Raw genomic sequence first — 13,392 nt, 5'->3', positions numbered from 1 at the left:
GGTAAAGAGAAACTCAGATCACTGGGCAAAAAGATTAGGTTCTGGAGGAGGTGGGGGGAAATAGGGATTAGCGTGGCCAGAGAGACTGATACAGATAGGATAGAAGGGGTCAAGCTTGGGGGTACAGGAAGAAGTACAGAGTTGGAATGGAATTCATGGTTCTCAAGTCTTAACTTTTTGTGAAACTCCTAGCAAAGTACATGTTTCTTCCCCCCATCTCTAGTACTGGTCTAGAGAGAGGATGACAACCTACTACTGCTACCAGTTATTCTGTTAGCTCAAGTGGCCCAAGGCTGCGTGATGGAGCTAAAGGTTCCAACCCTGCCAGTGAATCATGTGGGTATTGACATGATGCCCCATGAAGAAATTTATGTTTTTTAGTCTGCTTTTTTAAAAAGTGAAAGAAGTTACATGCAGAAAACTCTGTGAGATAAGTAACATTAGAGTATGTATTTAAAGACAGTATTATGATGTATATGTACATGAGAGTCACACACTCTCTTGGTTCTGGCATTTTCTAAATTTGAGTTTTACTTCATAACCTAAATAATATTTTAAGATATGTTTTATATTTTAAGATGCATGTGTACATAACATTTTGCTGGGTCCACCCTAGAAACATTTTGTCAGCACATTTTGCACATGCACTTTAATGTGCAGTAGCCTATTTTACTGTACATTAAAGCATCACATAAAAAATCATGCTAATATGCTAATGCAAAGTAAAATTAGGCTACTATGCATTGTGTCACTAAAAAATGTGCGCTTTCACCGCTGCGCATCAGGGCAGCCTAATACACATTTATTTAGTACCTCACATTAGAGGTGCTAAATTTAATGTGCAGTAGCAAAAGCACATTAATGCATGTGTAGACATGCCCACAGTATACTGGTATTCCTATGCTGGTAAGGCACAGTTTTAGACATGTGAAAGTCCCAACGTGCATGCATACTCTGAGATTTCATAATAAGTATATGTGTGCATGCAAATCACGGATTTGTACATGCATGTAGTCGATTATTCTCACTTAAGCTGACTACACGTATTGATACATACGTCTTTTCACACATAGCCTACTGAAAATCTGGACATTTTTGTTTATAGAAAATAGCTTTTTTCTTGACATCCTCACTTGTACAACTAGTCTCACTCACTCTCAAATTGGAGTGGACACAGCATCAAGCATCATTAGAAAGATGGGATAATATGAGTATGATGGCTGAGTAGAACAGTTTGAGGTGAATGGTTTCCTGATGGCTTCATCTTACTTACCCACATTCACCCCTATGTGATTAGTTCAGCTACTCACAGTCTCAAATTAATTAACTGCATTTTATAAATCATTTTGTGATCTTTTCCATCTTTAACAGATAAATTGTTATTTTTCTCCAGAATCACAAGACTCCAAAACACCCCTAGTTAATACACCAACACAAAACCCATTAACTTAAAATGATCAGAACAGAGAGTAAAACTAGGGCTTATGAAGTTTCCCATTGGATCAGGCCTGTAGGTTTTTTTGCATTATAAAAAGACCATGTGCTGTTCTGTTTTATTAACATTGGGTAGCAATTGGAAATCTGTATCCATTAATCATGTAAGGGGATGTGCTCAACAACCGGACCTCCTGCACCCATTTACACCTGGTTTTAGGAGAGGCACTACAAAGAGGCAAGAATGAAAACAACACTGCTCAATAACGGATTCAATGCATTCACTAAACTCCACAGGCAAATATGAGGCTTTCAAAGACACTCTTACCAGTTCTGGAGCACTGGAATTTGCAGAGTGATTAGAAACCAGTTGTCACTCCAGCTCCCTGTCCTTTCCCACAGGGAGGTACAGACTCCATCTGTCTCTTCCTGGACAGAGAATGAGAGGGTACCATTGTAATTGCCAAAAATATGCACTGAGAATTGGACCTGTAATAAATAAGAGCAAAAATATAATGGTATTCTATGGTAAAAGGAGAGCAAATGAGTGTATGGATCACCTTTTCTGACTGATAAACCAGCCTTTAAAATGAGTCTTCATGATCTGTTACTGGTTCCATCCCCTCTCCTGGACAGGCAGCAAACTACTTGAGTCTGTGGAGGGACAAGTGCAGGCTACAGATCTGGACCCCAGAACAACAGCTATAGCCTTTACAAAGCCTCAGCTTCATAGACATGTTCTCTTAGGGCCCACTTGACTTCAAGAGCTCTGACTTCCTAGTTACATCCCTCAGAGACAATGAGGCAGCATGCTAAGGAAACACAGGTTTAGAAAACGCAGTCTTTAACCACAAACTTCTTTACTCTTTAATAGCATCACAGTTAGGAAAAACAACAAACTCCTAACTGCATTTCCCATCTGTTTTTTACCAGCTCCGTGATTTCTGGATTTAGCTCAAGGTCTTAGGGGTAAGATAGCTCCTCCTGCCTGCTTGGCCTGGTCTATAGCATATGGCCATGGAATGGCATCTCTCACAGAAGCAATCCCCTTCAATAACTATGAACAGTTTTACACAAGTAAGCGCTGCAGTGCCGGGCGCTTTGAAAAGCACCCAGTGATGCATCGCCTGCAGTTGTATACACAGCGAAATGTGCATCAGTGCGCAGAAAATGGTGGCGGTGCACTTTGAAACTAAAACACCTTCTATGTGTTTTAATTCAAAAGCGGCTGCCCCCATCTGGGAGGAAGCTTCAGCTGGGTGGCTCCTGCCTCAGCATGCGGGGCTCTGGCTCCAGCTTTTGGCTGCCTTCCAAACACTCCACCTGCCCGGCGCAAGCTACCAAGTCGGTGGAAGGTAGATACGAGTTGGAGACAGAGTCCTACATGCTGGGGCAAGAGCTGCTTGACTAAAGCATCCTCCTGGCCCAGAGCAGCACAGCAGGAACAGAAGGAGGAGCTGCTGCTAGAGGCAAGGGGAGCCAAAGGGAGCTAATCAGCAGCTGCACTGGGAGCAGCCCTGCTGGAAGCTGTGTGCGCTGACTGTGGCTAGGCCAGCAGATGTGGGCTGGAGCATGGCATGGGCTGCCGCGGGCAGGGCTTGGCCCCATGCATAGTGCCAGGGGGGCCTCAGTGGACCACCCACATGGGCAAGTTCTGCTGCATGCACTCCCTGCCCACTCCTTTCCCTCACCCTCAGCTGGATCCTGGGACCTAGAGCCCAGGCAGACCACTCCATAGGCAAGCATACCCCCCACATTTCCCTCCCGCCCCTTCACAAGGCAAGGGCCTCCCTGTGACCCTGACCCATAATCCCAGTTTCACCCACCTGCCTCGTTCCTGAACACCACTCTCCACCTGCCCACAGCCCCATCCCACATAGGGAGTTTTGGTGAGTTGTTATGGTGGATGCAGATGCTAACATGGCCCGCAACAACTCATCAAAACTCCATATGTGGCCTCCAGGACCAAATCATTGCCCACCCCTAGTATAGAGAGTCCATTCAAAGACAGTGGCCCCAAAAGGGAGCAGTATGCCCATTATTCCATTAGGAAAGAGTGGGTCAGAGTTGATGAGCCCTGATGACCCTTTCATTGTTGGTTCTCTAGGAGACATCTTCTCCACTATCAAGAGTGCAGTGGCCAGAAATAGATTGTCCTTGTCAGGCTGACAGTTTTTCAACAGTCTCTGGATCCTTTAACCTAAGGTGGAGATTTAATACCCAGGAAAGGTAACAGGGAAGGTTACAATCATAACTGTGTTCCTGTCCAGAGCTTACAGTTTAACTCAGGCATACTCATAACTGTCATTTCACTCCTCCTTGCAAAGGTGAATAGAGCAAGGACACCCAACAAACATGGGAGGGAAGTTCAATAAAAAGAGACCATCTGCTATCAATTTTGCAACCCTTTTTACATGAAACATAGTCATACAATCACCTTGGAGTGCCAGACTCCATCCTCACATTTTGGCCAGAAACACTTTCTACTTAAAAAACAGATTCCACCCAGGTCTGATATAATATAAAAAAACATTGGTTTCTGTCCAGGCAAATTCTTCTTCCTATTTTCATATGGAACAATCCCCCAGATAAGCCAACATATAGTATTCAAAGACATGATCAAGTAGTTCCAAATCTGTCACATACATTTCCCTTTAGATTACACTGATTGAGGACACACAAGAAGCTTTCACATGCTCCCAGGATTCTCAGAACCTCTGGGTCTTAGGCTGGGACCTAAACTTTTTGCTTTCTTCTCTTTTTCATCAGATAGGAAATGATACAAGGGATGATCCTTCCTTCCTTAATACAACACCATCAAGGCTGTATATGGAGCAATGCAAGAAGCCCTCCTTGAAAAAGCCATGAAGACAGCCCTGCACCTGCAAAGCTGCTCTTAACTAAACTGTAACTCTTGGATTCTGGTTACCAAGTCTCAAGTATACAACAGATTCAGGCTCCCCTCACCTTCAGGCCTATTTTTTCAGGAGCTGTGTACCCACTCCTAGACTGGGTGTAGTGAAATACTGCCTTCCCCCCTCTAGTCCCCTCCACAGAAAGGCTATTTCCTCTCTGTGCTCCACTTCTGTGAGGGCTGGTGTCAAGACCCCAGCATCACCACCATCATTTCCATGTTAAGGGGAGGCAGAGGAACTGTCTCATTTGTCAGTGAACCTGGAATCTATGTATCAGCACCTGTGCCAGCAGGGCTTAAGGGCAAGCACAAAGTCCAGCTCTGCTACAGGGCACACAATAAGCTTTGAATGCTCACAACTGGACAAAATGTTTTCAGTCTATAATTTATTTGCCAAAATTTTCAGTTTGGGTCAACCTGAAACTTTTCACTGAATAGTTCTGACTGAGTTATTTGGTGGTGGTGCTGGGGTGGGGGAAGGTCTAGATAAATTCACAAAACAGGAGGAGGTTGTTTCTCATTCACCCAAAAGGCCCAGTGGCTGGGGCCCTGACAACCAGGCTATCATGTCATGCTTGCTCAGCTTCTCTCTCTGGCTCAGTGAATACTTATGTGTCTTTTACAAAGCAAAAGTGTTCCAAGAGGAGAGACTGATGGAGCCTACCTTCCCAGGTCCTGATAAAATACATGATAATACAGCTCAGTAGTGAGAGCACTGTCCTGAGAGCTGAGAGATCTTACTACATATTACTACTCTGCAGCAAGGAGTATGTCCTGTAGCAGAGCTGGACTCTGTCTCCAACTTGCAACAGCATTTCCCAAAAAACTAGCAAACAGGGTATCATCTAATATTTCCACTTCCAGCCCTTACTGGTCTTACAGGGATCTGGGAGGAAGGCAAGGGAAATGGCCATATCCATGGCACTTATCTCCACATCTGCCCACCTTCCAGACTGGATGCGATTTCAACATTAAGAGTTTCAGTAGGGTGTGACCCATGATGATGTCCATCCATCCTGGAAATACCCATCTCCCTATCAAATTCCACTTTCCAAACTCACTGGTGATCTGGCATTTCAGTTTCCTCCCATGAGGGTAGGGCACGACATAGACACAGATGTCAGAGAAGTGAACTCATGCACAGGACGTGTCTCAGATGAGCTGACTGCCTAACTCCTTTCTCTCAGCAATACAGTTAACTCCATAGGTTTGAAGTGCAGGTTACTAGGAGGAACTGCTAGTGTTCCCAGCATTTGAACACTGGGGGCCTTTGCTCATTGTGACCTGTTTTCTAGTTAAAGCATACAGACCTCTGTGGTCTAAGGTCTCTGTGTGGCAGGCTGAAACGGGACCATCATTTTCCCTTGTTTTAAGCATACACCTGCATGTCCCTTCTAGAATCTAATGCCTGGCTAAATGTGTTGTTCAGTCAGCAGCTCTAATTTCCAGGATTCTCAGACTGTATACTGCATAAAATGAGAGAGAAGGTGGGCAACATACAAGAACTGGGCACTTGAAACTTCAAGATCAGTTCCACAAAGATGCTAAAACGAGCAATATACCTGGTAATCTCCACTGGCCATCCTGGCAGGCAAGCTGGCACTGTAAGCCTTGGCAACACCACCTGTCTGACTGCTGTTTGCTCGTAGGTATAAGAAGTCACCTGTGAGCAGAAAAATAAATTAGAAAACAATGACTTAATTAATCTAGCCACCAAGAAATGTCTGTTGATGGATGCTTACTTATACATGAGCACTTGATTATGGAAGAAACCTGTCTCAAAATTAATCAATTTGACATTTTTCTTTTTCATGCTTTCTTAAAATCATTTATTCACAGTGTGCTGACACCTGTGACAGGACACAATGCAAGCTGCATTAGGGCATCAGTGTGGATTTATCCTTGAGCCAGTATACTCTAGTGTACTGGATATTCTGAAAAATTAGGGAAAATAGTTTCCTAGTTTCCTAGTTGGTAGGGTCGGAAGGGACCTGAGCAGATCATCAAGTCCCACCCCCTGCCATGGCAGGAAAGAGTACTGGGGTCAAATGACCCCAGCAAGGTGTTCATCCAGCCTCCTCTTAAAGACCCCCAGGGTAGGAGCCAGCACCACTTCTCTTGGAAGTTGGTTCCAGATCCTAGCCACCCTAACTGTGAAGTAGCGCCTCCTGATGTCTAGCCTGAATCTACCCTCTGCCAGCTTGTGACTGTTATTTCTAGTCACTCCTGGGAGTGCTCAGGAGAACAAGGACTCCCCCAATGCCTGCTGGTCCCCTCTTGACTAGTTTGTAACAGGCCGCTAGATCACCCCTCAGCCTTCTCTTGTGGAGGCTGAACAGGTTCAGGTCCCTTAGCCTCCCTCGTAGGGCCTGCCCTGCTGCCCCCTGATCATGCGAGTGGCCCTCCTCTGGACCCTCTCAATGCTATCCACATCCCTCCTGAAGTGCAGCAACCAGAACTGGACACAGTACTCCAACTGCGACCTGACCAGTGTCACATAGAGGGGAAGGATCACCTCCTTGGACCTGTTTGAGATGCACCTGTGGATGCATGACAAGGTGTGGGTGGCCTTCCTGACCGCGTCCCCACACTGTCGGGCCATGTTCATTTTGGCATCAATAATGACTCCAAGATCCTTTTCTGCCTCTGCACTGACGAGAAGGGAGTTCCCCAGCCTGTAGGTATGCTGCTGGTTCTTCCTCCCCAGGTGCAGCGCCTTGCACTTGTCAATGTTGAAACCCATCCTGTTCTCATCCGCCCACCCCTGTAACCTGTCTAGGTCCAATTGCAACCTATTCCTCCCTTCTCGCATGCTCACTTCTCCCCACATCTTAGTGTTGTCTGCGAATTTGAACAGGGTGCTTTTTACCCCCTCATCCAAGTCGCTGATGAAGATGTTGAACAGTGCAGGCCCGAGGACCGAGCCCTGGGGGACCCCACTGCCCACATCCCTCCAGGTCGAAAATGATCCGTCCACCACTACTCTCTGGGTGCGGCACTCCAGCCAACTAGCGACCCATTTGACTGTGTAGGTGTCGATGCCACAGTCTCACCCCATTCTCATTAAAAAATTAGGAGAGACAGTGTCGAAGGCCTTCCTAAAGTCCAAAAAGACTACATCCCCTGCTACCCCTGTGTCTAAGGATTTTGTGACCTGGTCATAGAAGGCCATCAGGCTGGTCTGACAGGACCTGCCTCTAACTGAACTCATGTTGGTTGTCCCTAAGCATAACCTCCCCTGCTGGCCCCTCGCGGACATGCGCCAGGATAATTCTCTCAAAAAGCTTACCCAGGATCAAGGTAAGACTAACTGGCCTATAGTTTCCCAGGTCCTCCTTCCTCCCTTTTTTGAAAATGGGAACCACATTGGCCCTTTTCCAGTCCTCTGGCACCACGCCAGAGCACCATGAGTGCTTGTAAAGCCGTGCCAGGGGTCCTGCAATGACCTCTGCTAATTCCCTCAGCACTCTGGGGTGGAGGTCGTCAGGACCAGCTGATTTAAATATGTCCAGTCCCTCCAGAAAATAGATTTGGGCAGGGTGGGATCTCCACACCTGCACTGGAATGGTAGTGACCAAAACTTAAACATTTCTATGCTTTTCAATGACTCACAGGAAGAGAGAGAAAATTTGCAAAAATTCTCTACAGCTGTTATGCCTGTAACAGTAACATTTTACTGAAACAGGCTGGGAATTAACTAGACGTTTTTGCTGAGAAAAGAAGGTCTGCCAAGGTTCTCAAGAGAGAAAAGGCGTGAGAGAGAGGAGTAACCAAACTGGAATGTCCAGGTCTGTCTGTACTACAGAAAGAGTCATGTTAGTACATAGATTTTTGCCAATGTGACAGTACTAAGAGTTAGAGCAAATGAGCCGTTTATAGACGCTACATTTTTCTAGGTTTAATCCAGACTACAGCTGTCACTATATGCACGTGGACATGTGTAGTCCAAATTAAAACTGGCTCCAGTCTGAATTAACTAATCCTCACTGAATGAGGATTAAAGTTAATGCAGATTAGGGCAGTCTGAACTAGGCAACTTAAACTGTATTAATTATGTACATATGGCAGTTATCTAGGGATTGCTGTTGTCCATGCCCACCACCAGGTGCAGCAAGTGAGCACAGTTAGAATCACCAGGCATGTCTACACAAGATGCTCAATAGAAAATTAGCATAGTTTACTGTGAAGTAAGCACATGTGTCTATACGTGCACATGATTACTTCACAGTAAATCTCTCTAATCCCAAGTAAATTTGCTACCTGCAATGCAAGCAGCAAATTTACTTGGCAGTGGTAACAGCACCATAGCCCTCATGTAGACACAAGGCCGGGAGCCAAATCTGGTGCTGGTCAGCTGGGAGATAGCTCCCTGTTCCCAGGGCAGGATCTGCTACAGGAGCTCAGGCAGGGACCTGGCAGCAAGGAGCTCCAAGCCCCCTGCTCCCAGACCACAATCGTGGAATGAGGCCTGGGAGATCCTTATCTCCCAGCCCCCACTCCACCATTGTGATTGGGGAGCAGCGGGGCTGAAAGACCTATATCTCCCAGCCCAAGATCTGCAACCGTGGGGCTTGGGCTGGGAGACATCTCCCAGCAACAGCTCAGTGACTGAAGGGCCAATGCTGGGAGATGTTTATCTCCCAGCCTGAGCCCCACAAGCCACGTGGTCGCAGACCTCAGGCTGGGAGATGAGCATCTCCCAGCAGCAGCTCCAAAGTTGTGGAGCCAGCGCTGGGAGCTCCCTGCTGACAGAAGCTGGGGAGCTTGTTCCCTGCCCAGCTCTGCAAGCGTGGAGCTGGAGGGGAAACAAGCTCCCCAGCCTATTCCTTCCCCCTCCCCTCCCCCCACACACACACTGTGCTCACAGAGCTGGGTGGGGAACAAGCTCCCTAACCCCCACTCTGCGATTGCAATTATGATTGCAATCATAATTGCAATTATGGGAATCATAATCATAATTGCAATTATGGGAATCATAATTGCAATTATGGGTGGGAACTCTCTGCATGGGGACAGTTCCCCACCCAGCCCGGAGCTGCCTGGGACCTGCCCTTTACTGGGATAGTTCCCAGCCAGGGCCAATCTGCATGGGGACCTGGAGGTGGCTGGGGACTGCAGTGTTTTGACCTCTCTGATGGTCAATGATCTTATATTATTCCTTTTTTACTTGAAATTTGATTTGAACGGTATGATACTAATCAGTTAACACGGTTTAGAAAATGGTGAGCATATCTACAAACGGGTGTCTGTCCACAAAGACAGGAGAAAAACTGCTGACTGAAACAACCCTAACCTTGACAGAGAACCTGGAGCCAGGGTAATTATTTTTGTAGCCTCACAGAGAGCCCAGTTGGGCTGAACTTTTCTGTGTTTAGCCCAAGCTCACAGAAGGTTCTACCCTTCCCATGTGTACCTTCCAAGGTGACTGACACATACTGATCTAGCCTCTTTTTTTTTTATAGAGACCTTTTTGCCATCCTCTTTAGTAAGGAACATGGCTTTCTTCCTGGGATCTTTTGCAGCAGCAGGATGTAGGCTGACATGGTGCCCCTGCTTTACCTGTGGCAGGTTAGAGTGTTATGTCATGTGTTGTGTCAGGGTCAACTGTGTAGTTTTGCTAAGAAGTTATAATATGTATTTGTATAGGATGGTTTGGATAGGGATGAACCTATCTTAGGCAGGGAGTTGGATTAGATGACCTCTGGGGATCCCTTCCAGTTCTGTTTCTCTATGATACTATGAAATCATAACTGAAAAACACAGTTTAAGGTTAGCTGCAACATAGTTATAGCTAACAATGATTTCAAAGGTGATTTGGAAAAGGGGTACAAAGGGGTTTCAAAGACCATATTTGTGGATAAAGATGGACATACATGAGGAACCTACCTACAGTGTCTTGTAGGGCAGATCCTATGAATGAAGCTTCTTGTGTTGTGTCCAGAAAGCTCATAATGGACCAAGGGGAAGCTGTAGGGTCTTTCAACATCCAGCCACAGGGATCCTGTTCAAAAGAACAGTGTGCTCCCTTGGGAAGACTGCCTGTGGGAAGAATTGGAAAAGGCTGGGAAACAGCAGAAATCCAAGCAGGGAAGAAAACTGTAAATTCAGTTACATTTTTTTAAATCATGGGGACTAGAGAGGTTATGCCAAGAGAAACTACAATGGCTTATTAGTCCCTTTCCACATTGTCAAAACAAAAAACTGTAGTGGTCTTGGAGATCACATCTATTGATATCAGAGATCCTGCATATATTTCTTATGCTAACTACACCAGAAAACTGTGGTAGCTAAGATTCCATAGTATAGCAAAGATTGCCAACTATTTTAAATAGCGATTACTGTATGTTACATCCGTCAATTGCTTGGGAGTCCCACAGATTACTTTAGTTGCTAGCAAATTTAGAAGTAATTTAAATTACATTATTTCATGTGGCACACAGTAACCCTGTGAAATTCTCTATGACAGTAGAGGCCTCCAAAACTACACCTGTATTTTACAAAGACAATTTTATGACCAGTAACATTGTGCTGATGCTAAAATAAGGGTGCTCATTGCCACCAGCTGATTGGGACTTGAGTCTGGAAGGAACACATCCCTTCCAACGCATGGATGTAGAAAGGAAGGCTTTCCCTTCCTCTGAAATAGCAGGAACTGCTATGGGCAGGCTGCCAGGCTTCACATACCAATAGTCTAAGCCAGTGTCTAAAATCTTGTATCCCTAATCCTAAGAGTGCATTAGCTATGGATATTCCAAGTCCTGATGTTCAGTTAAATGAAGATACATTAAATTAATTACACAGGCAAAATATCCAATTACTCTTTATATGGAATCAATTTAATTTATTTCTCATTCCAAATTATTATACTTGATGGGTTGAGCAGAAAGGGATTTGTTTTTAAAATCTGTATCAATCTAATTTTGTGGTTTTTGGTGTGTATACTTTGTTAGATGGATCCCAGGTGCCTATTTTCTATGCTGATCCCAAGGGATGTATTGCAGATTAGCTATTTCCGACTAGAGCTAGTAGATGGTATAGTGATCGACAGGCTGTACTTTTCCTAGGAAATTTCTAATGGTGACTGGAGATTACATGGAGCCTCCATTTTGAGCTGCTAACATGACCTGACTGGCTGAGTCCCTTTGGCTAGCTAGCTTTTGCAGCAAGGTGCTTTGACTGCTGCATTTTGGATGACCAAAGAGGAACCATAGAAGGACCACAACAGGGAGCAAGCTCCATACTTACCACACAAGGCTCCTTCATCCTCTTTGGCAGGACAGTCACTGTGAAAATCACAGACTTGCAGATGGCTTATGCAGTCCCCATGTGGGCAAGGGAAAGCAGGGCTCTTGTCATCCCTAGAAACACCTTGGCTTCCATTGTCTAAAGGGTTTACCAGAAAGAAAGCCCAGAGAGGGTTGTCAGCATAATGCCCAGGGCTAGGCTTTGGTTCAGCTGGTTCCTCAATCCCTCAGGTGCCCCTGTCCCCTTCCTACCTTATAAAGGCAACATATCCCTATCCATGCCCCATCCCTGTTAAAATATACATTTAATTTTTACATTTGTGCCAGAAAGTCTTCAAGCATGTAATAACACAGAATAGGGGAAAAATGAATGAAAAAAAGTAACACGGTCCAGTGAATGATCACAAGAACAGCCTACAAAATGAAGCAAATCCTCCCTACCCTTGCAATAATAAACAACCATCTTGAAGCCTATCCAAACTAAACATTAAAATAAAAGTACAATGTTCCAAAGGTGCAGAGCCTAGCTAGAGATGGCTCTACCTGCTACTCCATCAAGGCTGTACCATGGGACTGTCAGCAGTTTCAATCAAACTAATAACAGACGTTGGTAAATCCAGTCCCGAAGGTAGATTCTACATCTTTTAAGAAGTGTGTGACCTAAAAGTGCATTCTTTGGATAATAGGGGATCGCTGCAGCTGCCAGTTCACCATTAGCATGATATTTCCTTAGGGCACTTGGGTTATCACATGGACTTTATTTATTGCCCCCTCTTTCCCATTTCCCTCCTACCATTCCTTCATATTTCTTTGTACTTGCACTACATCCAAAACCACAGCCATCTTTTTAACTCATCCTTCTTCACTTAAATCCCTTGAAGTTGCCTTCCACTGAATACTTTTTTTTTCTTTTTACGTAATGCTTTGCACATGGAAAATATTTGAAATCTCTAGTGCTGTCATGAAAATTGTGCCCAAAATTTAGGGATTGCATGGGGGTAAAAAGCACATAAATCAAAGGAAATCTCTATGAGGGTCAAAAACTCCTTTCACATTTTTTTTAAGGTAACAAAACCCACATTTCCATGGATACTTTTAAATTCAAGGTATCCTTGGCAGTGCTTCTACCCAGCACTGCCAGGCATCATGCTAGTCCCTGAGAACCAGAAAGGGAAGCTGACAATGAGGCTGATTGGGTGAAAGGCTTTGGACAAAGTGACTGAAGTCAGTGCAGCTCCACACACGTGCAGGGCTTGCTTTGTCCACATACGCAGCACTCTGCAGCCCCACGGTCTATAAAGGAAATGTGAAACTCATGAGTCTAGTTTCCTTCTCCCAGCACAGTGAAGTAGAAGAACAGAGAACAGGCCTGAAGGCCCCTTTCATCACATCTGGTGCTTGAAATATACTAAATAAAAAGCAGCACAGTGGTAAAAAGGAAAACAAATTTCTATTTGTTTCATTGATCTATAACAGAAATTCTCAATGTGGTGGGGTCCCATTCTCCCTTTCTTTGAGGCTGTGTGATGGAAGGCCCAGAAATGTATTTCTGTTGGAATATGGGGTTTATGGTAAGGAAAAGATTGAGAACCGTCTTCTGACTTGTTAAATAAAGAAAATATTAAACTTTTGAAAACAACTTGGTCCAAATATTTGAAATGATTTTAGCAAGTGCTTCCGTCCCAGCTACATTCTTTGTTGCTAGTTTTTTTGCCCAACAATGAGGCAAGGCAGATCTCTTCTGACAAGCTGAGAGGGATGGAAGCATGTCTGCTTCAATATGGACAAAATTTCTAAGGC

At 44.9% G+C, this 13,392-nt stretch overlaps 1 protein-coding gene across 1 annotated transcript in view; it reads right to left on the bottom strand.

Moving 5' to 3' along the window:
• Nucleotides 1–13,392, bottom strand: part of LTK (leukocyte receptor tyrosine kinase) — a 183,602-nt gene that overhangs the window by 64,445 nt on the left and 105,765 nt on the right. The window contains exons 6-9 of the mRNA XM_019496461.2: nucleotides 11,594–11,731; nucleotides 10,235–10,387; nucleotides 5,911–6,011; nucleotides 1,763–1,923 (exon numbers count right to left, since the gene is read on the bottom strand). Of these exons, the coding sequence (XP_019352006.1) occupies nucleotides 1,763–1,923; nucleotides 5,911–6,011; nucleotides 10,235–10,387; nucleotides 11,594–11,731 (553 nt within the window). The remainder of the gene's footprint in view (nucleotides 1–1,762; nucleotides 1,924–5,910; nucleotides 6,012–10,234; nucleotides 10,388–11,593; nucleotides 11,732–13,392) is intronic.

This window comes from Alligator mississippiensis, chromosome 2, assembly GCF_030867095.1.
Source record: "Alligator mississippiensis isolate rAllMis1 chromosome 2, rAllMis1, whole genome shotgun sequence".
NCBI classification, from domain to species: Eukaryota; Metazoa; Chordata; order Crocodylia; family Alligatoridae; genus Alligator; species Alligator mississippiensis.
The sequence above is the reverse complement of the archived record's forward strand: the minus strand, read 5'-3'. Positions and strand labels throughout refer to the sequence as shown.